Raw genomic sequence first — 27005 nt, 5'->3', positions numbered from 1 at the left:
TGGAATTTAGAAATTTTCTGAACAAGTCTATATCAGAAATTCAAACAAAAGAGGTGAGGTGAGGTGAAATTGGGTTTAACGTTGTGCTTGAGAATATTTTGCTCATATGAGCTGGTTTTATAGTGCTAGCTCACTGAGATACCATGCCGCAGTGAAGCATGAATGCCCCACTCAGACACATTATACTGACTCCGAGCCGACCAGTCCTTGTTGAACCCATTAATGCCGAGGGCCAGGCAGGGACCAACAAGTACCATATTTTAACCTCTTTTGGTATGACGCGGTCGGGGATCGAACCCGCGACCTTCCGCTCTCCGGGCGGATGCTCTAACCACTACACCACGGAGGCGGTCTCAAACAAAAGATGGATCAACCATTAAAGATCAGGAAGAAATACTAAAGGAAACCCAAACCATTTATAAAAAAACTTTATAAAAATGAAAAGAGCACACAAGTTAATTTTGATTCTTTGTTAAATAAATATGATATACCAAAACTAAGTGAAGACAGTGCCGCAACTTGAGAGGGCGAACTAATATATGAGGAAACACTAGAAGCATTGAAAAAAATGAAAACGGAAAAACCCTGGACCAGACGGTTTTACAACAGAATTTTTAAAATTCTTTTTGATAGACTTAAAATAAATTCTTGATAAATTCTTTAAATTATGCATATCGAAATGAAAATCTATAAGTTACTCAGAAACAAGGATTAATTACATGCCTACCAAAAGAAAACAAACCAAAACTATACTGTAAGCCATTAAAAACGCAATTGGTATTTGTTGTCCTGAAACTTACAAAAGTTCTATTGAAGATTTGTTCCTGCGATACAGAGGATGTAGGGATAAAAGGCTGTTATTCTGGCCCATTTCGAGTTCGAGTCCCGGAGCATTCCTCTCACATGAACTTTGATACTTAAAACTGAACCTGTGACAAAAGCACAAGGAATTGTGGAACTCATGCCACTCATGCCATACTTGACACAAGACGAAAGGAACCAGGTTATCGGTATGGTCAGCCACGGTGCTTCAGATGTGATGATTGCCAGGCACTTTAATGTGCATCCATCCACTGTAAGTCGACTCAGCACAGTTTTTCGGGCTACCGGAAGTGTTCCGAGTTTCACACTTGCGAAATTGGTTCCAAACAGCTGATGATTAGGCAAGGAGGACAATTGGGACAAGTCAACATCATTTCAGCGCCCAAACGGTGCAAGGACGCCTTGCTGCCTTCAACATCCCGGTGTCGTCACCCGTACCGTGGTCCAACCTTATTGCATCCCCACAGACTTGCCAGACAGCGATGGGCAGCAAATGGGGCCAATCTTGGCAATAGGACATGGCCAAATGTCATTTTTTCAGATGAATCCAGGTTTAACTTATCCTTTGCAGATGGACGTCAACAGATTTATTGATGTAAAGGAGAAAGACTTGCGCCAAACTGTGTCCTTGAACATGATCGTTTTGGAGGGGGTGATGTCATGATCAGACCACAGACCATCAGAGGCTGCAGACCATCCAACAGCTGTTCCTGAGAAATGTGTGTCTTTCAATGCCCCAAAGACTGCGAGCATGTCTTGCAGCGCACGGTGGACACACACGATATTGACTGCAAGTGACCCCTCCTTTGTGCGATGTCGTTGTTGCGTCACTGATGTTGTTGTTTGTTGTGTATGTGAATATGAACTAACACGCATAACGTGTATCGGTTATCTCCCTTAGTCTGGGCATGTCTATACAGCGTTTCCTGTAATAAACTTGTCTCGTACCTGCCACCCGAGTGTTCGGTTGTGTTGTAATAGCTCTCCCATATAAACTTACATTTGTGTTGGAACCCGAGCCTGGGGACACTAAAGTGGCGACGAGGATGAACACCACCGATATGGAAGCCAGCTTTTAACTACGTTGGAGCACAAGACCGGCACCGGGTGGTAATTTTGTAAATATTTCACGAAGTTTGAATTCAGCCGTCTGCCATTTTTTTTCCTATGTGCGCATACCACGTGCTCGGGCAGACAGGCATTAGAGACTGGGATTTCATAGTCGGGAATTTTTATGAACTGTTTATTAAGAAGAAAATGGCAGGGAAATTTTTTATAGAAAATTTTGACGATTCAAGTGATGATTGGCCAACGTGACTGTGAGAGATTAGAACAGAAACTTCATCTTTAGTGAAACTGGCGCCAGACAAGAGAGTTGCTGCGCTGTTGAGTTTGGTAGGAGGGAAGACTTATAGCTTGTTGCGAGATTTGATTGCACCGGCTAAACCTGCTGAGAAAACTCTTAAACATTTGACAGAACTTTTGAGAAATCCCTTGTGCCCTAAGCCATTGCTGATAGCTGAACATTTCCGCTTCCATAAGAGAGATCAGCTACCTACAGAATCTGTGTCTGAATATTATGCAGAATTGAAGAAATTGTCTAGAACAAGTGAGTTTGGCGTATTTCTTGAAGATGCACTGCGAGATCGTTTTGTGTGTGGAATTCGTACAGAATGCAGTCAGAAACGTCTGTTATCTGAAGATGGACTTAACTGTAGTAAAGCACTATCGATTGCTGTTGCCATGGAAACTGCATCTAAGGACACTAGAGAACTTCAAGGTGGGAGGCTACAAGCAACTAACAGAGTTGTACAGTTTCAAAACAGAGAAAAATGGGGGAAGAAAAAGAACACAGCAAGTAAATATACACCATGTTGGAGATGTGGTAACAAGGGACATTCTGAAGATAGATGTATATTCAAGGATGAAACATGTAATGGATGTAAACAGAAGGGACATATCAAGAGAGTATGTTTAATACATTCTGGAGATAGATGTATATTCAAGGATGAAACGTAATGGATGTAAACAGAAGGGACATATCAAGAGAGTTTGTAAAAATGTAAAATCTTCGGGTAAGACCTTCAAGAAGAAAGTTCACGCAGTCGAAGATCGTGATCAGAGTAGTGATAGTGACTGTGACTTAGCATATGTGAAGAAAGTTGACAACTTAGATGATGATGACACTATATGGGTACAACCACTGATCAACGATAAACCAGTCAGGATGGAGCTTGATACTGGAGCTTCTCTTTCACTCATTTCGGAACAAGACTTCAACAAGTATCTTCCTGGAGTACCATTAACAGATACTGACGTTCATCTGAAGACCTATACAGAAGAAAACGTTTCAACTGTGGGACAGGTGACCGTCCGTGTTAGGATACAGAACACCGAGGGAAACACGGTTGAGGGTGACGTCGACCTCATTGTTGTGAAGAGGGGAGGTCCACCACTTTTCGGAAGAAACTGAGTAAAGAAGCTACAACTAGACTGGAGATCAATCAAGCAGATCAATGTAATCAACTCAGTGGCCAAGACAACCAATGTCAACAAGAGAGTAGAAGCATTGCGTCAACAGTTCTCAGAAATATTTGAACCAGGTATTGGAACATTAACTTCAATTAAAGCCAAGTTAACCTTGAAAGAAGATGCACAACCTAAATTCTGTAAACCAAGGCAAGTACCGTTTGCTTTACGCCCTAAAGTCGAAGCGGAGTTAGAAAGGGTTGAAGCTGAAGGGATATTATCCAGAGTATCTACTAGTGAATGGGCAACTCCTATTGTTCCAGTTGTAAAACGTTCGCAAGAAGTGAGAATCTGCGGAGATTTCAAAGTGACAGTGAACCCTCAGCTTAGAGTTGAACAGTATCCTCTACCTAGGATTGATGATATCTTCACAAGTCTTTCTGGTGGAACTCGTTTCAGCAAAATTGACTAGAGAAATGCTTACCTACAGATGGAGGTTGATGAAGATTTCAAGGAACTTCTAACAATCAACACCCACAAAGGACTATTTCAATACAACCGCCTTGTTTTGGAATAGCCTCAGCCTCGCTATATGGCAGAAAGCTATAGATCAAGTTCTTCAGGGTATACCAATGACAGAGTGCCTACTCGACCATATGATCATGACTTGTCATAGTGATGATGAACATCTTGGTAATTTAGAGCGTTTGTTCGAGAGACTGAAGGAAAACAATCTATGTGTAAACAAAGAAAAGTGTGAATTCTTCAAAGAGAAAATCCAGTACTGTGGCCATGAAATTGATAAAGAAGGTTTACACAAGTCTTCAGACAAAATCAAGGCAATTGAGGAAGTACCCAAACCGCTAAGATGTGTCACAAGTCAGATCCTTCCTAGGACTAGTCAACTACTATCACAGATTCCTACCAAACATCTCATCAGTTCTACATCCTTTGAACAACTTGCTGGAACACAAGACTGAATTCAAGTGGGACAAGAAATGTGACAATGCTTTTGAAGAAGCTAAACGTTTGATTACGTCAGAACAAGTTTTGACCCACTATGATCCGGCTAAACCTGTTCGTGTTGCCAGTGATGCTTCACCATATGGGATCAGAGCTGTGATGTCACATGTGTTCCCTGACGGAAGTGAACGACCTATTGTATTCGCCTCTCGTTCACTCAATAAGGCAGAACGGAATTATTCCCAGATCGACAAGGAAGCACTTAGTATTGTCTTCGCTGTCAAGAAGTTTCATGTCTATTTGTATGGGAGACACTTCACACTTCACCAGCCTCTTACTTCCATATTTCATCCAGAGAAATCCATTCCTGCTATGACAGCAGCCCGTCTACAACGTTATGCTCTGTTCCTGTCCCGACACCAGTATGACATTGAATACAGAAACACAACCAAACATGGGAATGCTGACCCGCTGACAACACCTGTGCACCCATGGCTATGGCCTACAGCATCATGGGAAAGAGTGCACATAGACTTTGCTGGACCTTTTATGGATCGAATGTTCATGGTCGCAGTGGACGAGTATTCCAAATGGCCAGAAGTGGAAATCATGAAATCAACTACTGCTACAGCGACTGTTTCAGTCCTACGCCAGATGTTTGCTCGTCATGGAATACCAGACAACATAGTGACAGATAATGGTCCACAATTCATCTCAGAAGAAATGTCCAGTTTTACAAAGAAGAATGGTATTAAACATACTCTCTCAGCACCATATCATCCAGCAAGCAACGGACTAGCAGAGCGATTCGTCCAATCTTTCAAGAACTCCCTGAAAGCAGAAAAGAAAACCATAACAGTTGAACAGAAACTTGCAAACTTCCTACTGGCTTACAGAAATACGCCACATGCAACAGGGGAAACACCAGCCATCCTGAAGTGTGGAAGACGCTTAAAGACCAGGCTTGACCTAGTGAAACCAAATCTACGCAAGACTGTTCAAGAACGGCAAGCTGCAAGTATGGATCCAGAGAAAGCAGCCCGACAGTTGTCACCAGGACAACATGTTCTCATCAGGTCTTACAGGACAGGTGAGAAGTGGATGACTGGAGTGGTTCTCGAGAAAACAGGGATTTTGTCCTATAAAGTTCGAGGCTCTAACGGAACAGTTGCTCGACGTCACATCGATCAGCTGCTCGACAACACAACGGGTGCTGACACCAACCCCAGTACTGAGATGATGTCATCTGATATTCAGCGCGACATAATGAGACCGATGGTGAACGGCAGTGTGACTACCAAACCAACCATCGCAGATAGTGTCAACACACAAGGTGATGCTCAAGGAAATGTGTCTGTGCAGTGTGATACAGGTTGCAGTGATAATCCTGCTCCTGTTGAGTGTGATCTGGAAGGCAGACCGATTCCAGACCGTCTTCCGGAACCAGTGTCGTCGGTACCTCGCAGAAATCCTGTACGAAGCCGGCGAGGGCCGAACAAGTTGGATTTGTAGGTCCATATGATTGACTGACATTGTTCCTCATTTCGTGTAAATGTGTATATAAGTTGACCTGCACCATAGCTCGAGTTATAGACTGTAAATGTGTTAATCAATCTCAATTGAGCAGCAGTTCTGTCAACACTACGAGGATTAAGAATAGTGGGGAGGAGTGTTGTGTATGTGAATATGAACTAACACGCATAACGTGTATGGGTTATCTCCCTTAGTCTGGGCATGTCTATACAGCGTTTCCTGTAATAAACTTGTCTCGTACCTGCCACCCGAGTGTTCGGTTGTGTTGTAATAGCTCTCCCATATAAACTTACATTTGTGTTGGAACCCGAGCCTGGGGACACTAAAGTGGCGACGAGGATGAACACCACCGATATGGAAGCCAGCTTTTAACTACGTTGGAGCACAAGACCTGCACCGGGTGGTAATTTTGTAAATATTTCACGAAGTTTGAATTCAGCCGTCCGCCATTTTTTTTTCCATGTGCGCATACCACGTGCTCGGGTAGACAGGCATTAGAGACTGGGATTTCATAGTCGGGAATATTTATGAACTGTTTATTAAGAAGAAAATGGCAGGGAAATTTTTTATAGAAAATTTTGACGATTCAAGTGATGATTGGCCAACGTACTGTGAGAGATTAGAACAGTACTTCATCTTTAGTGAAATTGCGCCAGACAAGAGAGTTGCTGCACTGTTGAGTTTGGTAGGAGGGAAGACTTATAGCTTGTTGTGAGATTTGACTGCACCGGCTAAACCTGTTGAGAAAACTCTTAAACATTTGACAGAACTTTTGAGAAATCACTTGTGTCCTAAGCCATTGCTGATAGCTGAACGTTTCCGCTTCCATAAGAGAGATCAGCTACCTACAGAATCTGTGTCTGAATATTATGCAGAATTGAAGAAATTGTCTAGAACATGTGAGTTTGGCGTATTTCTTGAAGATGCATTGCGAGATCGTTTTGTGTGTGGAATTCGTACAGAATCCAGTCAGAAACGTCTCAGTTATCTGAAGATGGACTTAACTGTAGTAAAGCACTATCGATTGCTGTTGCCATGGAAACTGCATCTAAGGACACTAGAGAACTTCAAGGTGGGAAGCTACAAGCAACTAACAGAGTTATACAGTTTCAAAACAGAGAAAAATGGGGGAAGAAAAAAGAACACAGCAAGTAAATATACACCATGTTGGAGATGTGGTAACAAGGGACATTCTGAAGATAGATGTATATTCAAGGATGAAACATGTAATGGATGTAAACAGAAGGGACATATCAAAAGAGTTTGTAAAAATGTGAAATCTTCAGGTAAGACCTTCAAGAAGAAAGTTCACGCAGTCGAAGATCGTGATCAGAGTAGTGATAGTGACTGTGACTTAGCATATGTGAAGAAAGTTGACAACTTTGATGATGATGACACTATATGGGTACAACCACTGATCAACGATAAACCAGTCAGGATGGAGCTTGATACTGGAGCTTCTCTTTTACTCATTTCGGAACAAGACTTCAACAAGTATCTTCCTGGAGTACCATTAACAGATACTGACGTTCATCTGAAGACCTATACAGAAGAAGACGTTTCAACTGTGGGACAGGTGACCGTCCGTGTTAGGATACAGAACACCGAGGGAAACACGGTTGAGGGTGACGTCGACCTCATTGTGGTGAAGAGGGGAGGTCCACCACTTTTCGGAAGAAACTGGGTAAAGAAGCTACAACTAGACTGGAGATCAATCAAGCAGATCAATGTAATCAACTCAGTGGCCAAGACAACCAATGTCAACAAGAGAGTAGAAGCATTGTGTCAACAGTTCTCAGAAATATTTGAACCAGGTATTGGAACATTAACTTCAATTAAAGCCAAGTTAACCTTGAAAGAAGATGCACAACCTAAATTCTGTAAACCAAGGCAAGTACCGTTTGCTTTACGCCCTAAAGTCGAAGCAGAGTTAGAAAGGCTTGAAGCTGAAGGGATATTATCCAGAGTATCTACTAGTGAATGGGCAACTCCTATTGTTCCAGTTGTAAAACGTTCGCAAGAAGTGAGAATCTGCGGAGATTTCAAAGTGACAGTGAACCCTCAGCTTAGAGTTGAACAGTATCCTCTACCTAGGATTGATGATATCTTCACAAGTCTTTCTGGTGGAACTCGTTTCAGCAAAATTGACTAGAGAAATGCTTACCTACAGATGGAGGTTGATGAAGATTTCAAGGAACTTCTAACAATCAACACCCACAAAGGACTATTTCAATACAACCGCCTTGTTTTTGGAATAGCCTCAGCGCCTGCTATATGGCAGAAAGCTATAGATCAAGTTCTTCAGGGTATACCAATGACAGAGTGCCTACTCGACCATATGATCATGACTTGTCATAGTGATGATGAACATCTTGGTAATTTAGAACGTTTGTTCAAGAGACTGAAGGAAAACAATCTACGTGTAAACAAAGAAAAGTGTGAATTCTTCAAAGAGAAAATCCAGTACTGTGGCCATGAAATTGATAAAGAAGGTTTACACAAGTCTTCAGACAAAATCAAGGCAATTGAGGAAGTACCCAAACCGCAAGATGTGTCACAAGTCAGATCCTTCCTAGGACTAGTCAACTACTATCACAGATTCCTACCAAACATCTCATCAGTTCTACATCCTTTGAACAACTTGCTGGAACACAAGACTGAATTCAAGTGGGACAAGAAATGTGACAATGCTTTTGAAGAAGCTAAACGTTTGATTACGTCAGAACAAGTTTTGACCCACTATGATCCGGCTAAACCTGTTCGTGTTGCCAGTGATGCTTCACCATATGGGATCAGAGCTGTGATGTCACATGTGTTCCCTGACGGAAGTGAACGACCTATTGTATTCGCCTCGCTCACTCAATAAGGCAGAACGGAATTATTCCCAGATCGACAAGGAAGCACTTAGTATTGTCTTCGCTGTCAAGAAGTTTCATGTCTATTTGTATGGGAGACACTTCACACTAGTGACTGATCACCAGCCTCTTACTTCCATATTTCATCCAGAGAAATCCATTCCTGCTATGACAGCAGCCCGTCTACAACGTTATGCTCTGTTCCTGTCCGGACACCAGTATGACATTGAATACAGAAACACAACTAAACATGGGAATGCTGATGGACTTTCCAGACTTCCTCTCAAGACTGAAAGAACAGGACAAGATACGTCAGATGAGTTCTATGTCCACCAGATTGAAACTCTACCTGTTACTGCAAGTCAACTCAAGAACAGAACTAGAAGAGACCTTGTGCTGTCACAAGTACTAGAACTTACGCTACAAGGTTGGCCAGACTCGTTCCCCAGTGAAGAGCTCAGACCATTCTACACTAGACGGAGAGAACTATCCGTGTGTCAAGGTTGCTTGTTGTGGGGAGTCAGAGTTGTCATACCATCATGTCATCAGAGCCAGTGCTTAGAAGAAATACATACCGGTCACATGGGCGTAGTTCGTATGAAAGCCCTGGCTAGAAGCTATGTATGGTGGCCCAATATCGATTTCCAGATTGAACAGATGGCCAAGATCTGTCAGGGATGCCTGGAGATCAGGAAGAACCCGCTGACAACACCTGTGCACCCATGGCTATGGCCTACAGCCTCATGGGAAAGAGTGCACATAGACTTTGCTGGACCTTTTATGGATCGAATGTTCATGGTCGCAGTGGACGAGTATTCCAAATGGCCAGAAGTGGAAATCATGAAATCAACTACTACAGCGACTGTGTCCTACACCAGATGTTTGGTCGTCATGGAATACCAGACAACATAGTGACAGATAATGGTCCACAATTCATCTCAGAAGAAATGTCCAGTTTTACAAAGAAGAATGGTATCAAACATACTCTGTCAGCACCATATCATCCAGCAAGCAACGGACTAGCAGAGCGATTCGTCCAATCTTTCAAGAACCCCCTGAAAGCAGAAAAGAAAACCATAACAGTTGAACAGAAACTTGCGAACTTCCTACTGGCTTACAGAAATACGCCACATGCAACAACAGGGGAAACACCAGCCATCCTGATGTGTGGAAGACGCTTAAAGACCAGGCTTGATCTAGTGAAACCAAATCTACGCAAGACTGTTCAAGAACGGCAAGCTGCAAATATGGATCCAGAGAAAGCAGCCCGACAGTTGTCACCAGGACAACATGTTCTCATCAGGTCTTACAGGACAGGTGAGAAGTGGATGACTGGAGTGGTTCTCGAGAAAACAGGGATTTTGTCCTATAAAGTTCGAGGCTCTAACGGAACAGTTGCTTGACGTCACATCGATCAGCTGCTCGACAACACAACGGGTGCTGACACCAACCCCAGTACTGAGATGATGTCATCTGATATTCAGCGCGACATAATGAGACCGATGGTGAACGGCAGACTACCAAACCAACCATCGCAGATAGTGTCAACACACAAGGTGATGTGAGTGTGCAGTGTAGTGCCGAGAGCAATGAAAACCCTGCTCAAGGAAATGTGTCTGTGCAGTGTGATACAGGTTGCAGTGATAATCCTGCTCCTGTTGAGTGTGATCTGGAAGGGCGACCGATTCCAGACCGTCTTCCGGAACCAGTGTCGTCGGTACCTCGCAGAAATCCTGTACGAAGCCGGCGAGCGCCGAACAAGTTGGATTTGTAGGTCCATATGATTGACTGACATTGTTCCTCATTTCGTGTAAATGTGTAAATAAGTTGACCTGCACCATAGCTCGAGTTATAGACTGTAAATGTGTTAATCAATCTCAATTGAGCAGCAGTTCTATCAACACTATGAGGATTAAGAATAGTGGGGAGGAGTGTTGTGTTTAAGAAATACACTTCGCTCTACCACCATGTATAGTGTAATAAAACACACTTTTGCCCTGAACTATTATAGTTAAAGCACGAGGACGCTTATAATAGTTCAGGGCGAAAAGTGTGTTTTATTACACTATACATGGTGGTAGAAGGGCTTAACTGTATTTCTTTCTAAGATGCCAAATTTAATACTTTCTAAAGATAATTACGATTAATTTAAGGCAGAAAACAAACGGCGGTGTCGGTGACCTAAATTAAGAATCCTTGCACAGGGCTAACTGGCTGGCTGTTCTATTGATGTGTCTGCCCCTACGTTAAAGGCGAACGTTACCAGAAAAAAACAAATGATAACAGTTTGATGACGGTTTACGTTTGGATCAAATATCTTCTCTGAATTATTTTAATTACATCTGTCATTAACGTAAACCATATGGGGCAATATGAGCGTTGCATTTCTACTACCAGCGTAAGTTTAGATCAGTACATCCAGAGGAAGTTGAGTAGTCAGCGACATTCCACAATTGCATTGTGGGAATGTAAACATTACGAACGTTACAGTGTCGCTGAAAACTTGTGAGTCGAAATGACACATTTTAACCGTCGTGAAAACATAAACGTAATGTTTCCACCAGTGATGTTAGCTGCGTGAAGCAACAGCAAACCAAGAAACTGGATGCAACGGTGTAGTTTACTGTAGGAGGCCGTACGAGGCGATGACAACTGACATGCATCGTGGCGCCGCTTACATTGTGACGTGATGTAAAATGGTTCGATTACTGAGGGGCACACTAGAATGGCGCGAAGTGACGGGATAACGTCATTCAATTGTTACTCATCAAAAACTATACCTTTATTGTCTGATGATGTATTTTTTTTCGATTGTTCTAACCGCTAGGCATCTTAGAAATGTGAATATGAACAATTTCTCTCCTTAACACATCATATAAAATTGCATCAGCTGTTAGCTAATCGAATGATAAATAGAATACCTCTAATAAAAGATGATCAAAAAGGTTTTGTACCAGGAAGATATATTGGTGAGGTCACAAGGCTGATATATGATCAAATGGAGTATACAGAATCTTATCAAATACCAGGACTATTAGTTCTAATTGATTTTGAAAAGGCTTTTGATTCAGTTGATAGAAATTTTATACTAAATGTGTTAAGATTCTTTAATTTCGGACCTAGTTTTCAGAAGTGGATAAGAACTTTTTTTAATGATATGAAGTCAAGTGTACTTGTAAATGGATTTGCTTGCACCTTTTTTCCTATAGCCAGAGGTTGGTTTACAAGGAGATCCCGTATCACCATATATTTTTATGTACTGTGCAGAAAGTTTGGCTATACTTATCAGAAATAATAAAAATATAAAAGGCATTAAAAAAGGAAATATTGAATATGTTCTTGCACAATTTGCTGATGATACTTCCCACCTTTAGATGGCACTGAGAGTAGTCAATATGCCTTGCTGAATACTTTATTTTTTTTGCAAGGTTTTCTGGCTTGAAAATTAATGCTGACAAGACAAGACTGATCTGGATAGGCTCTAAGAAAAGATGTAGATATAAACTCTGTAAAGACTGGAACTTAGATTGGACTCAAAGTAACTTTAAGCTACTGGGTATTATATTTGATGTTGACCTTGACAAAATGGTGAAGTTGAATTATGATAATAAGTTTAAAAAGATAGAGAATGAAATGAAGTTATGGTCAATAAGAACACTTTACCCCAATCGGTAGAAATGTTATTTTGAAATCACTATTACTCTCAAAATTAAACCATCTATTTTCCTCAGTTCCATCACCCCCAGATGAGATAATAAATAAATTTCAACAAGCCTGTTTCAAATTTGTATGGAAAGACAAACCTGATAAAATTAAAAGAGATGTAATTGCTATGCCACCTGAATATGGAGGAATTAGTGTCCCACTAATTAAGAATATTATTTATGCACATAAAATATCATGGATAAAGAGATTATATTACAGTAGCTGCAAATGGAAAGCATTAGTTGAAAGTTGTATACCTAACTACAGAAGACTTTGGTTAGCTGATCCTGAATATATGGAAAAACACATAAAACCTTACATAAGAAATCCTTTTTGGAGAGATGTAATCTCTGCATGGGGATCATATTTACAAAAGCAATATAAGACATTAAACTCAAACGACATGTTAAACCAATGTATTTGGTTTAATTATATGTTTAACATAGGTAACGAGACAATTTTTATAAACAGTTGGTACAATGCAGGTATACACTTTATTTATGATCTAATGAATCCAACCACAGGGGAATTCTATACTTATGAAGAACTACAAAAAATATATCAAGTCAAAACAAATATCTTAAGATATCATAGTATCAAATCTTCCATAATTGCCTGCTTAAAGAGAAGACAAATCATTCTTCCCAAAACACTACCATTTTCTCCAATACTACCATTCAATATATCCAAACTTAGTCTAAGGGTTAAAGGCTCCAAAACCTTTTATCTTTCTTACTAGACCCCAATTACAATAAATCATATGCCCATAAAAGTGGGAAAGAGTCTTTGAAACACAGTATGATAACACAATGTTACGAAACTTATATATGATGCCAAATCGATGTACAAAATGTAGTAATTTGAAATGGTTACAGATGAAGATATTATATGATATTATACCTACAAACATTTTCCTAAATAAAATCAGTCTAAAAGACACACCTATATGTACATTCTGTTCAAAAGAATTAGAAACAATTGTCCATCTATTCTGTAATTGTTGTCATGTCAAAAAGATTTGGGAGAGTTTGACCAGATGGTTTAATGACTGTAACTGAAGGCAACATTGACTTTACACCAGAAAACATCTTACTTGGATTTAAGGGGAAAATAATAATTATCTTTAAATGCAATATGTCTTGTTGTGAAACAGGTAATATATACACACAAAATAAAACAACAAGTTCCCAAATTCCAGCATGTAGTAAGGGAGATATCAAAATACTATGAAATATAATGCTTACTCTACATGCAGTAACAGTGAGTTCTTTACCTTCTGGTCATCCTTCCACAATCTACTTACTGAAAATATTATGTCAGAAAACATATTGTAAGTGTATTTAATCATTATTACCATGATTAAAGTATGGATATATTCACAGAGATAAGGTATGCAAAACATATTCAAAGATATTTATTCATTGTATGAAATGATGGGGATTTTGTGAAATGTATTATTGATGTTTGAATGTATTCTGAGATATGGTACCTCCCTTTTGTTGATGTTAGAACTGTAGAAATAAAGACTCTTCCCGTAAAATAAATACGGCATGCTCTTGAATCTAAGATTGCCCCCAGAAACTTGATCCTCGTGGAAGGGACCAGTTCTGACTTGGTTGAATGAACTATTAGACCCAGATGCGTAAACACGTGAATGATAAAGTTGGTTTGCTTCATGAGAACCGCTGTCACCACATTCCTTGCCAAGAAATCGTCCAGATAACCGTGTATCGCAATCCTTCGAATAAGACGCATCAATCGCCAAACAGGCTGCCGTATCCAATTCCCTACAGTCCTTGAAAGTACAGACCGGTGCATAGTCACGAGAGCCTCTAAAATCCTGTAACTGTTTAAAGTCCTCGTCTAAACTTGGTTGATTGGCTGGGATAACACGATCATGGATGGAATAAATGGGTTTATGAGAAACCCAAGGCAAAGAACTCAAGTTCGTAGCCTTGGAGAGGCCTAAGTTGAAATTCTCCAACACTTTCTTAAGTGATGATGAATGTGTAATGACAGCCTGGGCATCTGTTCGGGGAAGACAACCTGATAATCCGAGTTCCACGGGAAAATCGATCTCCTGCTCATTCGACGGCGGTGGTAGAGTATTAGGATAAAGTTCGTGCAAAAGTTTCAACATTTCCTTAAATGACCAGGACGGCTCTAAATCCTGTGCTGACATGTCCATAGGTTGTACCGTCAACAACCCTTCTCTCATGGAAAACTCCGGTTGTGAAAAGGGATAAACCGATGAATCCTCCTGATCCATCACATTAGACACTAACGGGATTAAGGGCGGATTGTCTGTGTCAAATTACCCTTGCGGGTCCATAGCCATGTCCTCTGAACCGCTAGGTCCATGCAAATCAGACTGCTGGGTTGATACACCGTTATCCATAGCAGCCGACCCAGTGGCCGGGGCGGGAATCACGTGCCGTCTGGACCGAGTCAGACCCGTGAAACGCTTGCAGTCGCATGCTGTATGCGACAGGGAGCAGCCACGGATGGCTGGCTCCCGGGGACAAAGGACACGGGGGTGGTGGCCTGAGACACGGTCACCCTGGACCTGGAGCCGGCTTGGCCGACTCCATCCTCGTCGCTTGAAGCCCTGGGCTTCTCCCCCTGAGGGGACCAGCCTCCTACGTATGCCAGGGCATGGTAACCGGCTTTCCCGGTGACGGTGAAGTGACTTTGGCCCCCGACTCTTGCCATCGACCACCAAGTCACTGCGGCTATCTGCCGTCTTGCCGGATAAAACAGGTTCTTCCAGATGTTTAGACAGGCGATTACATTTTTTGTCATTCCTTATCTCCATATCCCGTACAGATTTATCCATGGCCGCCTGGATATCGGACTTAAATCCCACCAAAAGTTCTGAGAATGCAGATATATCTAACTGGGGAGAGGATTTATATTTTGATCTAGAACGAGATTTCGGTTCAGATTAAATAGATAAGGGCGGAGATCCCTGAACTTTCTTTGACTTAGAACATTCTGATGACGATGAATGTTTACGCTTCCTAACTAAGGAACGTGATTTGTCCATCAACAACCAATCTTCTTCAGACATTTCCTGACACAATAAGCATCGATCCGAACTTGAGCAAGGTAAGCCTATATAACAGCAAGCACACAGAGAGTGGGGATGAACATCCTCCATGAATTTCTGAAATTGGAGACATTTGCTCTGCGCCATACTTGTCAATCAAAAAGGGCGGGAAAACTTCAAACCCTAAATACGTTGAAAATACAGTAGAACACGGATATAACGAACTCCAAGGGACCACGAAATTTAGTTCGCTATATCCGTTGTTCGTTATTCACATTTGACCGCCATCTTGGATTGTAGAGATGTAGAGACACGTATACGCTGAGGCTACAAAGAATCGATTCGCGATTCTTAAAGATGGAACTGAGAGTGGATTTTGGAATGCCAAAGTCGTAAAGCGATGTTTGTCTTAGATTTCACACCTGAATCTACAGCCTGAATTATCTGAAGCTTGGTGTCAAAAGTGATGGCTTTACGTTTGCCTGCCATAGTGACGAGAGTGCACTGAAGACCTGTATACCAGTCAAGCTTTTAAACACGACATGTTTGTTTTGATAAACACGTTAATGACCATCGAACAATGTTGATTCGCCGCCAACAAGGTTGATGTATACCGCTAAGTGGCTGAGCTGACACTGAGCTGACACTGAGTGAGTTCGCTAATCACGCCGTTAGTTGGGCTTGGGGGTAGTAAATCAGTTCGCTATAGCCGTTAATTCGCTACTCACGAGTTCGTTATTCGCGTATAATTTTAATGATATTATAAAGGACTGTTGACAGGACTTTTAAATTTGTTCGCTATATCCGCTGTACGCTATATCCGTGTTCGTTATATCCGTGTTCTACTGTATATCTAATATAAATGCAAAACAGCAATGCGATTTGTAACTGACCTATATATGAAGAATTGAAGTCTTGATTTGAAATGAAATTTCACTCGATTCTCTGCACGTCATGCGTGTTGACCATACAGAAAAATTATGAAGGGTTCTAGGAGAACAATACAGTGACGTCAGGATCAAGGGAGATAACTCAGGGGTAGACTAGGTATACCACTATGAATAGCTATGACTTAGTGTTAAAATTTCTTTTGATTTTCTGTATGTATTCTGTGCATCTACAGGAATAAGGCTACCATAATCCAGAGGGAATGTTTCCGTTATAATTATGCCTCTATGAGTTATCTTGTAGCTATATCAATGGTATTTTAAAACAAGTTTCACATGTTGGCAAAATAGGCACAAGAAACAAGCGTCTCCTGGCATTCTTTGTTACCGCCAGGAGACGATTGCTTCTTGTGCCTATACACATTTACACTGTTACAAACACATACTCTCACTTACTCACTTAGGAGATAAACATCATGTGTGGGCCAATTTCCGGGTGTTATTGAGTATTTGAAGCACGGGAATTCATTTGGAACCGACGGCATACATGTGAGAGTATGTGTTAGTAGCAGTGAGTGTAAATGTGTATGTCTATGAGTGAGTGAGTGTGTATGGGTATATTATTATAAAGAATATACCACAAGAAAAATGTAATTTGCTGAATAAAATTGATATTTTATACTTATCCTGTTTCTAGATTGCTAGCTGTAGAAATGAAAGTCTGACCCAAAGGCCTTCAAGGCTTTTTTTCAAATTGAAATCACCTTATTGCTCTGGGTCGAGGCTTCAGCTTTTCCACAACAGCAAGATTTTTCCTTATCCTGACTCATGCTTATTGCTTGTCTCCCTTTCCTTCCGAATGCTAGTGGAACACTTGAATCCCCTTTTGAAGCTCCCTTCAAAAAAGCGGATGTAAAATCCCTTCCCCAGGTTTTGGCGGGAAAACGGCACCACCTGTCACCATGCTCCTCACTCTCTCTGTATTTTACAGCCCGACACACGGATTTACTGGGAAATGCAGAGTGCCTTGAGGGGAGGTTGGGAGGGCTCACCTCATGAGTCAGGATAAGTATAAAATATCAATTTTATTCAGAAAATTATATATTTTTCCATATCCTGACTCATGCTTATTGCTTGTAGAATCCGATGGAATTGGTGGTGGGTCAAGCCACTTCTGGATTCCTTAGTGATGAATTTACGTCCTATTTACCCCCCATGGGAACTTTTGATGGCACTGCTGCTGCTGTTGATCCATATGTCGAACTTTATCTGGTAAATTTGGGGGGACCACAATTTATCAAACTGTCTTCTGTAGACATACATGTGGATTTCAATAACTCTTGATGTTCGTATCAAGTGGAGCAGTGACCCTATCCATGTACCAGTAATTCCTTACAAGTACAGGGTCTAATATTGATGCTAGTCTGTTCTAGACGTGTACATGGACAATAAGCTCTATTCCTTGGAGTACGAGCTTTGCATGACATGCGATAAAAAGGGCGAGATACATCTCAGCGCCTTTGCGGGACCGTCAGTTGTTGTGCTACAACCAGAGGCCCAAACTGGTGAATACCGGAGACGTCCTTGGTAGCGATATCTCTGAGGTAGTGGTTAGCAAATACTGTCTCTGATTTCCCAAAACACCCTTCCATGATAGTGGATATTGAGCAGTTTCCATGTAGAGCGAGTGTAGATGCCAGTGCTCTAACTTCGTGCGGGTTGGAGGCTCGTGGAGGCTCAAGTCCTGCTGCCTTGTAGGCTCGTAGTATGATTGCTCTCATCCAAACTGATATCGTAGTACGTGAGATCTCTGTGGGTGTCTCCGACGATATGGGGATGAAAAGGCGTTTGAATGTTCGTCTCCTGGTTTTAGACTTTTGTAGATAGATTTTCAGTGCTCAGACTGGGCATAAGGATAGGTCCTGTATATCCTGTAGTCCAAGGTTTGTAGATAATGCTGGGATGTGGAAGTGTCTGTCCGGTTGACCTGGCAGTTGATTCTTAGCTTTGAAATCCCATCTCAATCCTAGATGAACTATGTTGTGATGTGTGTCAAAACGTATTCGTTCGAAGTCCAGAGCATGTATTTCTGACATCCGCGCCGCTGTTGCCAAGGCGATCAGAAATAGCGTTTTCTGTGTAAGAAATTCGTAAGGTGTTCTTTCTAGTGGTTCGTACGCATCACTGGTGAGATGCTGTAACACTACGTTGAGATCCCAAGCCGGCGCTTTAAATTTCTTTTGCTGGTCTTCCAGCTTAAAAGAGTGTAGCAAGGCCAGTAACTCTGGCACTGTTGTCAGTTTAACACCTGTCTTCATGATGATAACTGAGCTGAGAGCCGCTAGGTATGTAGATAATGTAGAACCTTTTAATCTCTTTATTTGTCTGAGATGACAAAGATATTCTGCCACTTGAGGATGTGTTGCTTTCATTGCTGTGAAACCTTTCCTCGATGCATATTTCTCAAAACTTTGCCACTTGTCGTCATACAAGTTACGAGTAGATCTGCATAAAGCTAGTGTAACTGCTTTCGCTGCTCTGGCGGAGTATCCTCTTTTTGACAAGCAAGTCGTGATACGCTCCATGCGTGTAGGTGGAATGACCTGGGATACTTGTGAACTTGCTTGGTCTGAGGATGAATTAATAGGTTCGACCAAACTGGAAGTTGTATTTTTGATTTTCCGAGTTCTTGTAAGAGAATAGGAAGCCACGTTCTTGCCGGCCAGTAAGGCGCGACCAAAATCAGTTGCAGGTTCCTTGTCTGCCTGATTTTCTGTAATACTTGTGGTATTAGCGCTGGAGAAGGGAACGCGTATGCGTTTAGTCCTTCCCACGGGATGCTTAAAGCGTCTGTCGCCCATGCTTGCAGATCGGGAATTGGAGAGACGAATGTTGCCAGTTGATTGTTGAATCTTGTGGCGAATAGATCTGGAGTGGAGATCCTATCGTCTGTATGATGCAACTGAATGCTTCTGGATGTAACATCCATTCTGTTGGGGATGGTTGAAGTGGTCGAGATAGCGCATCTGCTATTACATTCTTGGCTCCCGGAATGTGGCATGCTTTTACATAGATGTTTAGTTTGTCTATTATGTTGAAGAGTTGAAAGCTGAGGTCTAGAAGATTCCAAGATCTTGTTGATCCTTGTTTGTTTATGTAGAACGCCACTGTTGAGTTGTCCGTATGGATCATCAATTTTGCGTTCCTTAGTATGTTGGACCAATGTAGTAGGGCATTTACTACTGCTTTCATCTCGAGCATGTTGATATGCAGATTCATTTCTTGTTTCGACCATTTCCCCGGCTGCCACTTCGTTTTCGAGGTGTGCTCCCCATCCTTGAAGTGATGCATCTACATAGAGGTGGATGTTGCACTCCGGCTCCATTAAGTAGTTTCCGCCACAAACATTCGACTTCTGAGTCCACCATAGCAGATATGGTTTTAGTCTGTCTGGTATTCCGAAGGACTGACAGACCTTCGTGCGGACGTTGTAGTCAAGCTGGAATCTTCATGTAAGCTTCGCAGGTTGTTGGTTCCCAACGGACTTGATGTGCAGCTCAGTTGTCCTTCACTCGGGTTTGTAGCAGACGTAGTCTTCGTCGCAGCTCTCTTGCGTGCGAACCGTTGTTCCATCAAATCCAACATCTGTTGGGTGAATTGCTGCATAAAGGCACCCCGGGTTGAAGCTCTGCGTTGTCTGCTGCAGTGACGATGCATCTGAGATGGATGAGGCTTCTTCCGAAGGGCGTTGTACCTCTCTGGAGCCCACTGTCTGCGCTGATAGGTTGTCCCGCGTGGTCACGGTAGAAGATGCCTTCGTCTTTTTCTTAGTCGTGATCTCAGGGATGAGGATGGGCGGCTCATCGTAGACATCTAATTCCTCCAGAGGGACGATCTCAGCTGAAAAGACCTTGTTTTCTGCGTTGCCCCATGTGGAGACTGCCACGAAGTCTTAGTTGCAGCTGACTTCTTCCTCTGGGAAGATGATGCCCTAGTCTTCTTGGACTGCGATGAGGAATTATCAGATGTAGATGACCTCTTCCTCAAACCAGAGTTGTCTACGACAGCAACATCCTCCGTTGACGACCACAGTAGACCACTGGGATGGTGAATCTGCGCAGACACCAACTGCCGGTCCTCTGCAAGCTTAGCCGGTTTAGACATGTCGTGTAAATCTCGTCTGGACCTGTCCTTTGCACGTCTAGACAGACAAAATGAATATTTATAAAATGCAATATCAGACAGGTGAAAACACAACTGACAACGAAGGCCAGATGAACATGCGGGCTTGCAATTAGGACATAGGTTATGTGGATCACAGCAGACAATCTGTACCTACAACCAGAACAAGATTTCATCAATTGTAAACAATGTGAACAGTCACATAAAAAACGTGATAAAACAGAGAAACTTGAGAAATAATTCCGTAGAGTATTGTAGGTAAACGTTAACTAAAGCCTTATACAGCTAATTTAGAAGAAAGGCCTAAATAATAAAAGGATATAATGCTGTATAGGGGACCAGGTGCTCTCACAACCGCCCACTCGGGCGAATCAGGAGAGAGTGAGGAGCATGGGTGACAGGTGGCGCCGTTTCCCGCAAAACCTGGGGAAGGGAGATGACTCCTGGAAAGTGGTTTTACGTCCGCTTTTTTTAAGGGAGCTTCAAAAAGGGGATTCAAGTGTTCCACTAGCATTCGGAAGGAAAGGGAGACAAGCAATAAGCATGAGTCAGGATAAGGAAAAATCTTGCTGTTGTGGAAAAGCTGAAGCCTCGACCCAGAGCAATAGAGTGATTTCAATTTGAAAAAACCCTTGAAAGGCCTTTGCGTCAGACTTTCATTTGTACAGCTAGCCATCTAGAAACTGTCCCATTCTAAAACTTCCCGATTGATCATGTCTTCAATGTTCATCAACACAAGGGCAGATAACTCTACTGATACCAAACCACATTGGACTGCAATTCTAAGCCATGACACCACATTATAGCAGTACGCTGCCACCGACAGTCACTACACACATATCCAAAGCAGCATCTACCACCACAAACACATCATCAGCCTTCACCTTCTTGGTCCAGGGTTCTGGTTTTCTCCCCATGTTAACAACAGGTCTCAGTGACGTCAGCTTTGGCAGGAAACGCAGGTAGGAGATTCCCAGGGCCTGGCCACTGTCAAGCAGGTGCTCCACCTTTGTCTGAATGTGTGAGTGAGTTAGTGAGTGAGTGAGTATAGGGTTTATCTTACACAACAGAACAAAATCCAGAACAAATCTTATAAAACAAAGGTCTACAAAGTGATCTTTGCAGCACAACTGAAGGTCAGCTGTAAACACAAGACTCCTGAACTAGTGAGTGAGTGAGTTTAGTTTTACACCGCACTCAGCAATATTCCAGCTATATGGCGGCGGTCTGTAAATAATCGAGTCTGGACCAGACAATCCAGTGATCAACAGCATGAGCATCGATCTGCGCAATTGGGAACCGATGACATGTGTCAACCAAGTCAGCAAGCTAGCCCAGTTTAACCCCAGGTATAGTCTGGGACAGGGGTATACTCTGGCTTGTTACACTCGGACCTTCACGGGTCAGAATGGAGTCTTACCTGAGTAATGGGGGACATCATCTTCTTCTGCTTCAGAGCTGTGACAAGCAAGTGCATGAGTGAGGATTACCACAGGCTAACAGACTAGCTGACACAAAATTCAACTATGGACGTAGAATGAAAATGTTTAATGACGAAAACAATTCAGCAATTCTGAATTTTGGAAATTTAAGTAAAGTGGTTTAGTCCTTTTATATTTTGGGGGGTTGCTCTTATTTTACCAGATTCTATCCTTCTTGCCAGACCCCTGCAGAAAGTGAGGTTACCATGGTTACCTGTAAGTGTCCTGGTGTGGAGCCGAATCCACACACTCTTCCTGTAGTACACAACACGATTCCTGTAGATGTTCGTGTTTGTCACATAGAAGAATGACTGGAAACAGGAAATACACAACATCAAAAATTCCAAACATCAATACCAGATATACTTGACAATGACTTTTAATGCCTTTTAACCTGACATCTTCCCAAGACATTTCCTTATTACCCCTCGTCATCATGTCCTGAAAGAGGAGCAAGGAAAGAGCACCTGTCCTTGTCAAACTGTTAGCTGCTAGAACAACCCAAATTGGCCAGGGATGTTTTCCATGACAGTACATACAATGAGCTGCAAACGTCTTCATGGGTGTTACAACTGGTATCAGTCCCATGTCGGGAACAGAACCAGTTATTTGTGAGGACAGGCAAACACTGTAACCACTAGGCCATCTAACTGACACTGAAGGGGTCGTCGGCACAGGTATTACAGAAATGTACCCCAGGTACTTTCTGTATACAAAAATGTACCCGAGCCAAAGTAAATGTACAGAAACATACCCGGTACCCTAAACGGCAGACGAGTCCACTTTTCTCAATCCGAAACCGAAACCGGTTTGTGGTGTTGTTCCAGATCGCCTGATTTCGAGCACTTTCATTGTATATCGCGGAGTATTAACTTTGTATTCTAACGCAATCGAATATGGAGCTCATACGATAGTATGAGAGTTCCGATCAAGAAGATGATGACCATTTCCCATGTTCATTTATGACAGCTCTTGGTGGGGACGATTTGGAAACGGCCCTTTCAGGACATCCAAAACTTAAAAATAGTTCGCTCCTGAGAGCAGCCCTGTACGGAAGTATGTCACCCCCATTGTAGACAGCCATGATAAGGAAGTAATTACAGCCTTTGAAGAATTTCAAGATAAGGAAGACTTTCAATTTTCTGTAAAACGGACTACAGGGGACGTCATGATCAAGAGAAATCGATTGTCTGATATTTTACAACTAACAACGGAAGGAAGGTATCTAGTTCTTCCTGACGAACACACAGTGCCATGTTGGATTTTTCAGTGGTTTGACAGGCAGGAATAAAAGTACGCTTTCAAGAAACCGGTTTAGCGATCATCGCGATGCAGAATGGGATCGTCCTAGGGTACGATTCTGTACATTTACTTTGGCTAGGGTACATTTCTGTATACAGAAAGGTACCTGGGGTACATTTCTGTAGTACCTGTGCAGACAACGCCCCCTTCAGCCTAACTGACTACCTTGATGACCGGACAGATGAAGGAGTTGAGAAGCCACCACAGTATCTGGGCCACTCGACGCACTCGGCAGGGATGTCCGCCGGGCTCAGGTTGGAGACACTTGTAGGACTTCACCTGGAAGAAATGAGTGAATGGTTGGCTGGGTGGTTATTTCAATGGGTGAGTAAGTGTGTGTTTCAGAGTGTGTGAGGAGGTGAGGTGAGGTGAGGGAGGTGAGGTGAGGTGAGGTGAAATAGGGTTTATCGTCGCACTTAAGATAATTGTGCTCATATGACGACGTGCATGTGTGGGTATGTGTGGCTGCTTGTACCAACCCAGACTTAAGCTGGTTTTATAGAGCTAGTTCACTGAGATACCATGCTGCAGTTAAGCATGAATACCCCACTCAGACACATTATACTGACTCTGAGCCTAACATCTTTTGGTATGACGCGGCCGGGATCGAACCCTGCGACCTTCTGCTCCCCGGGCGGACGCTCTAACCACTACACCACAGAGGTGATCAGTGTTGGAGGAAGGGTATATCAGTGAGTGGATGGGTAGGTTGGTGAGTGAGTGAATGGGTGGGTGGATATTTCAGTGTGTGTGTGAATCAATGGGTGGGTGGATATTTCAGTGTGTGTGTGAGTGGATAGGTGGGTGGGTATTTCAGTGTGTGAGTGAGTGAATTGGTGGGTGGATATTTCAGTGTGTGAGTGAGTGAATTGGTGGGTGGGTATTTCAGTGTGTGAGTGAGTGAATTGGTGGGTGGGTATTTCAGTGTGTGGGTGAGTGAATTGGTGGGTTGGTATTTCAGTGTGTGAGTGAGTGAATGGGTGGTTGGATATTTCAGTGTGTGAGTGAGTGAATTGGTGGGTGGGTATTTCAGTGTGTGAGTGAGTGAATTGGTGGGTGGGTATTTCAGTGTGTGAGTGAGTGAATTGGTGGGTGGGTATTTCAGTGTGTGGGTGAGTAATTGGTGGGTGGGTATTTCAGTGTGTGAGTGAGTGAATTGGTGGGTGGGTATTTCAGTGTGTGAGTGAGTGAATTGGTGGGTGGGTATTTCAGTGTGTGAGTGAGTGAATTGGTGGGTGGGTATTTCAGTGTGTGGGTGAGTGAATGGGTGGTTGGGTATTTCAGTTGAGTTGGTGGGTGAATATTTCAGTGAGTGAGTGAGTGAGTGAAAGAGTCTAGTAGTGTGAGTGAGTGTGAATATTCCGGGAGTTGGTATATCAGTGAATGAGTGAGTGAGTATCTCAATTTGTGAGTGGATAAAGTATTTCAGATTGAAGATTTCAGTGAAGTGCGTATTTGAACGAGTGAATGGAATATGGCTATTTTAGTGAGTGAATGAGAGTGAAAGAGAATAAATGGCAGTGAATGAGCGTGAATGACAGTGAATGGGTGTTCTGTTTGCACTAAGCAATATCACAGAGTGCGTGTCATTACCATGAAATCCTCACAGAGTAAACTCAAAATATACAAGTTACAGCAAACACGACATGTTGGACATGTGATAAACACCTTGACATGCATCATTGTCTGACCGAGGCAGTACTTCTCATGTCGACCCAGCGTCACAACATCATGGAGATCTCGTCATGTGTCAAGGAGGGTTAGTCTTGTAATAGAGCACTTCCTGGTGGTTGCACATTCAGCAATATTCCAGTATACAGTACAGGCAGTAAATAAGGTGCAGCATATTCCAGTATACAGTAACAGGCAGTAAATAAGGTGCAGCATATTCCAGTATACAGTAACAGGCAGTAAATAAGGTGCAGCATATTCCAGTATACAGTAACAGGCAGTAAATAAGGTGCAGCATATTCCAGTATACAGTAACAGGCAGTAAATAAGGTGCAGCATATTCCAGTATACAGTAAGGGGCAGTAAATAAGGTGCAGCATATTCCAGTATACAGTAACAGGCAGTAAATAAGGAGCAGCATATTCCAGTATACAGTAACAGGCAGTAAATAAGGTGCAGCATATTCCAGTATACAGTAACAGGCAGTAAATAAGGTGCAGCATATTCCAGTATACAGTAACAGGCAGTAAATAAGGTGCAGCATATTCCAGTATACAGTAACAGGCAGTAAATAAGGTGCAGCATATTCCAGTATACAGTAACAGGCAGTAAATAAGGTGCAGCATATTCCAGTATACAGTAACAGGCAGTAAATAAGGTACAGCATATTCCAGTATACAGTAACGGGCAGTAAATAAGGTGCAGCACATTCCAGTATACAGTAACGGGCAGTAAATAAGGTGCAGCACATTCCAGTATACAGTAACAGGCAGTAAATAAGGTGCAGCATATTCCAGTATACAGTAACAGCCAGTCAATAAGGTGCAGCATATTCCAGTATACAGTAACGGCCAGTCAATAAGGTGCAGCATATTCCAGTATACAGTAACGGCCAGTAAATAAGGTGCAGCATATTCCAGTATACAGTAACGGCCAGTAAATAAGGTGCAGCATATCCCAGTATACAGTAACAGGCAGTATATAAGGTGCAGCATATTCCAGTATACAGTAATGGCCAGTAAATAAGGGGCAGCATATTCCAGTATACAGTAACGGGCAGTAAATAAGATGCAGCATATTCCAGTATACAGTAACGGGCAGTAAATAAGGTGCAGCATATTCCAGTATACAGTAACGGTCAGTAAATAAGGTGCAGCATATTCAAGTATACAGTAACGGGCAGTAAATAAGGTGCAGCATATTCCAGTATACAGTAACGGCCAGTGAATAACATGCAGTATATTCCAGTATACAGTAACAGGCAGTAAATAAGGTGCAGCATATCCCAGTATACAGTAACGGCCAGTGAATAACATGCAGCATATTCCAGTATACAGTAACGGCCAGTGAATAACATGCAGCATATTCCAGTATACAGTAACAGGCAGTAAATAAGGTGCAGCATATTCCAGTATACAGTAATGGCCAGTGAATAACATGCAGCATATTCCAGTATACAGTTACAGGCAGTAAATAAGGTGCAGCATATTCAAGTATACAGTAACGGCCAGTGAATAACATGCAGCATATTCCAGTATACAGTAACAGGCAGTAAATAAGGTGCAGCATATTCCAGTATACAGTAACGGCCAGTAAATAAGATGCAGCATATTCCAGTATACAGTAACGGGCAGTATATAAGATGCAGCATATTCCAGTATACAGTAACGGCCAGTAACAAAGATGCAGCATATTCCAGTATACAGTAATGGTCAGTACATAAGATGCAGCATATTCCAGTATACAGTAACGGCCAGTAACAATGATGCAGCATATTCCAGTATACAGTAATGGTCAGTATATAAGATGCAGCATATTCCAGTATACAGTAATGGTCAGTACATAAGATGCAGCATATTCCAGTATACAGTAACGGCCAGTAACAAAGATGCAGCATATTCCAGTATACAGTATTGGTCAGTACATAAGATGCAGCATATTCCAGTATACAGTAACGGCCAGTAACAAAGATGCAGCATATTCCAGTATACAGTAATGGTCAGTAGCATATTCCAGTATACAGTAATGGTCATTACATAATATGCAGCATATTCCAGTAACAAAGATGCAGCATATTCCAGTATAC

General features: G+C 42.2%; 2 protein-coding genes across 4 annotated transcripts in view; one reads left to right on the top strand and one right to left on the bottom strand.

The window, feature by feature from the left end:
• LOC124280173 (telomerase reverse transcriptase-like) overlaps positions 1 to 27005 on the bottom strand; it is a 97086-nt gene that overhangs the window by 28459 nt on the left and 41622 nt on the right. For all 3 annotated transcript variants that reach the window (XM_046716070.1, XM_046716068.1, XM_046716069.1), the window contains exons 9-13: positions 24917 to 24987; positions 23414 to 23527; positions 22161 to 22257; positions 21886 to 21923; positions 21350 to 21478 (exon numbers count right to left, since the gene is read on the bottom strand). In XM_046716070.1, coding sequence (XP_046572026.1) covers positions 21350 to 21478; positions 21886 to 21923; positions 22161 to 22257; positions 23414 to 23527; positions 24917 to 24987 — 449 coding nt within the window. The remainder of the gene's footprint in view (positions 1 to 21349; positions 21479 to 21885; positions 21924 to 22160; positions 22258 to 23413; positions 23528 to 24916; positions 24988 to 27005) is intronic.
• Positions 4727 to 10554, top strand: LOC124280174 (uncharacterized protein K02A2.6-like). Its single transcript, XM_046716071.1, has 2 exons — positions 4727 to 5587; positions 10199 to 10554. The coding sequence occupies exons 1-2, from the start codon at positions 4804 to 4806 to the stop codon at positions 10414 to 10416; spliced, it is 1002 nt and encodes a 333-aa protein (XP_046572027.1). The 5' UTR covers positions 4727 to 4803; the 3' UTR covers positions 10417 to 10554.

This window comes from Haliotis rubra, unplaced genomic scaffold (assembly GCF_003918875.1).
Source record: "Haliotis rubra isolate DU_JTF1 unplaced genomic scaffold, ASM391887v1 Scf261, whole genome shotgun sequence".
Classification (NCBI taxonomy): domain Eukaryota; kingdom Metazoa; phylum Mollusca; class Gastropoda; order Lepetellida; family Haliotidae; genus Haliotis; species Haliotis rubra.
This window is presented reverse-complemented; position numbering and strand designations above follow the sequence as displayed.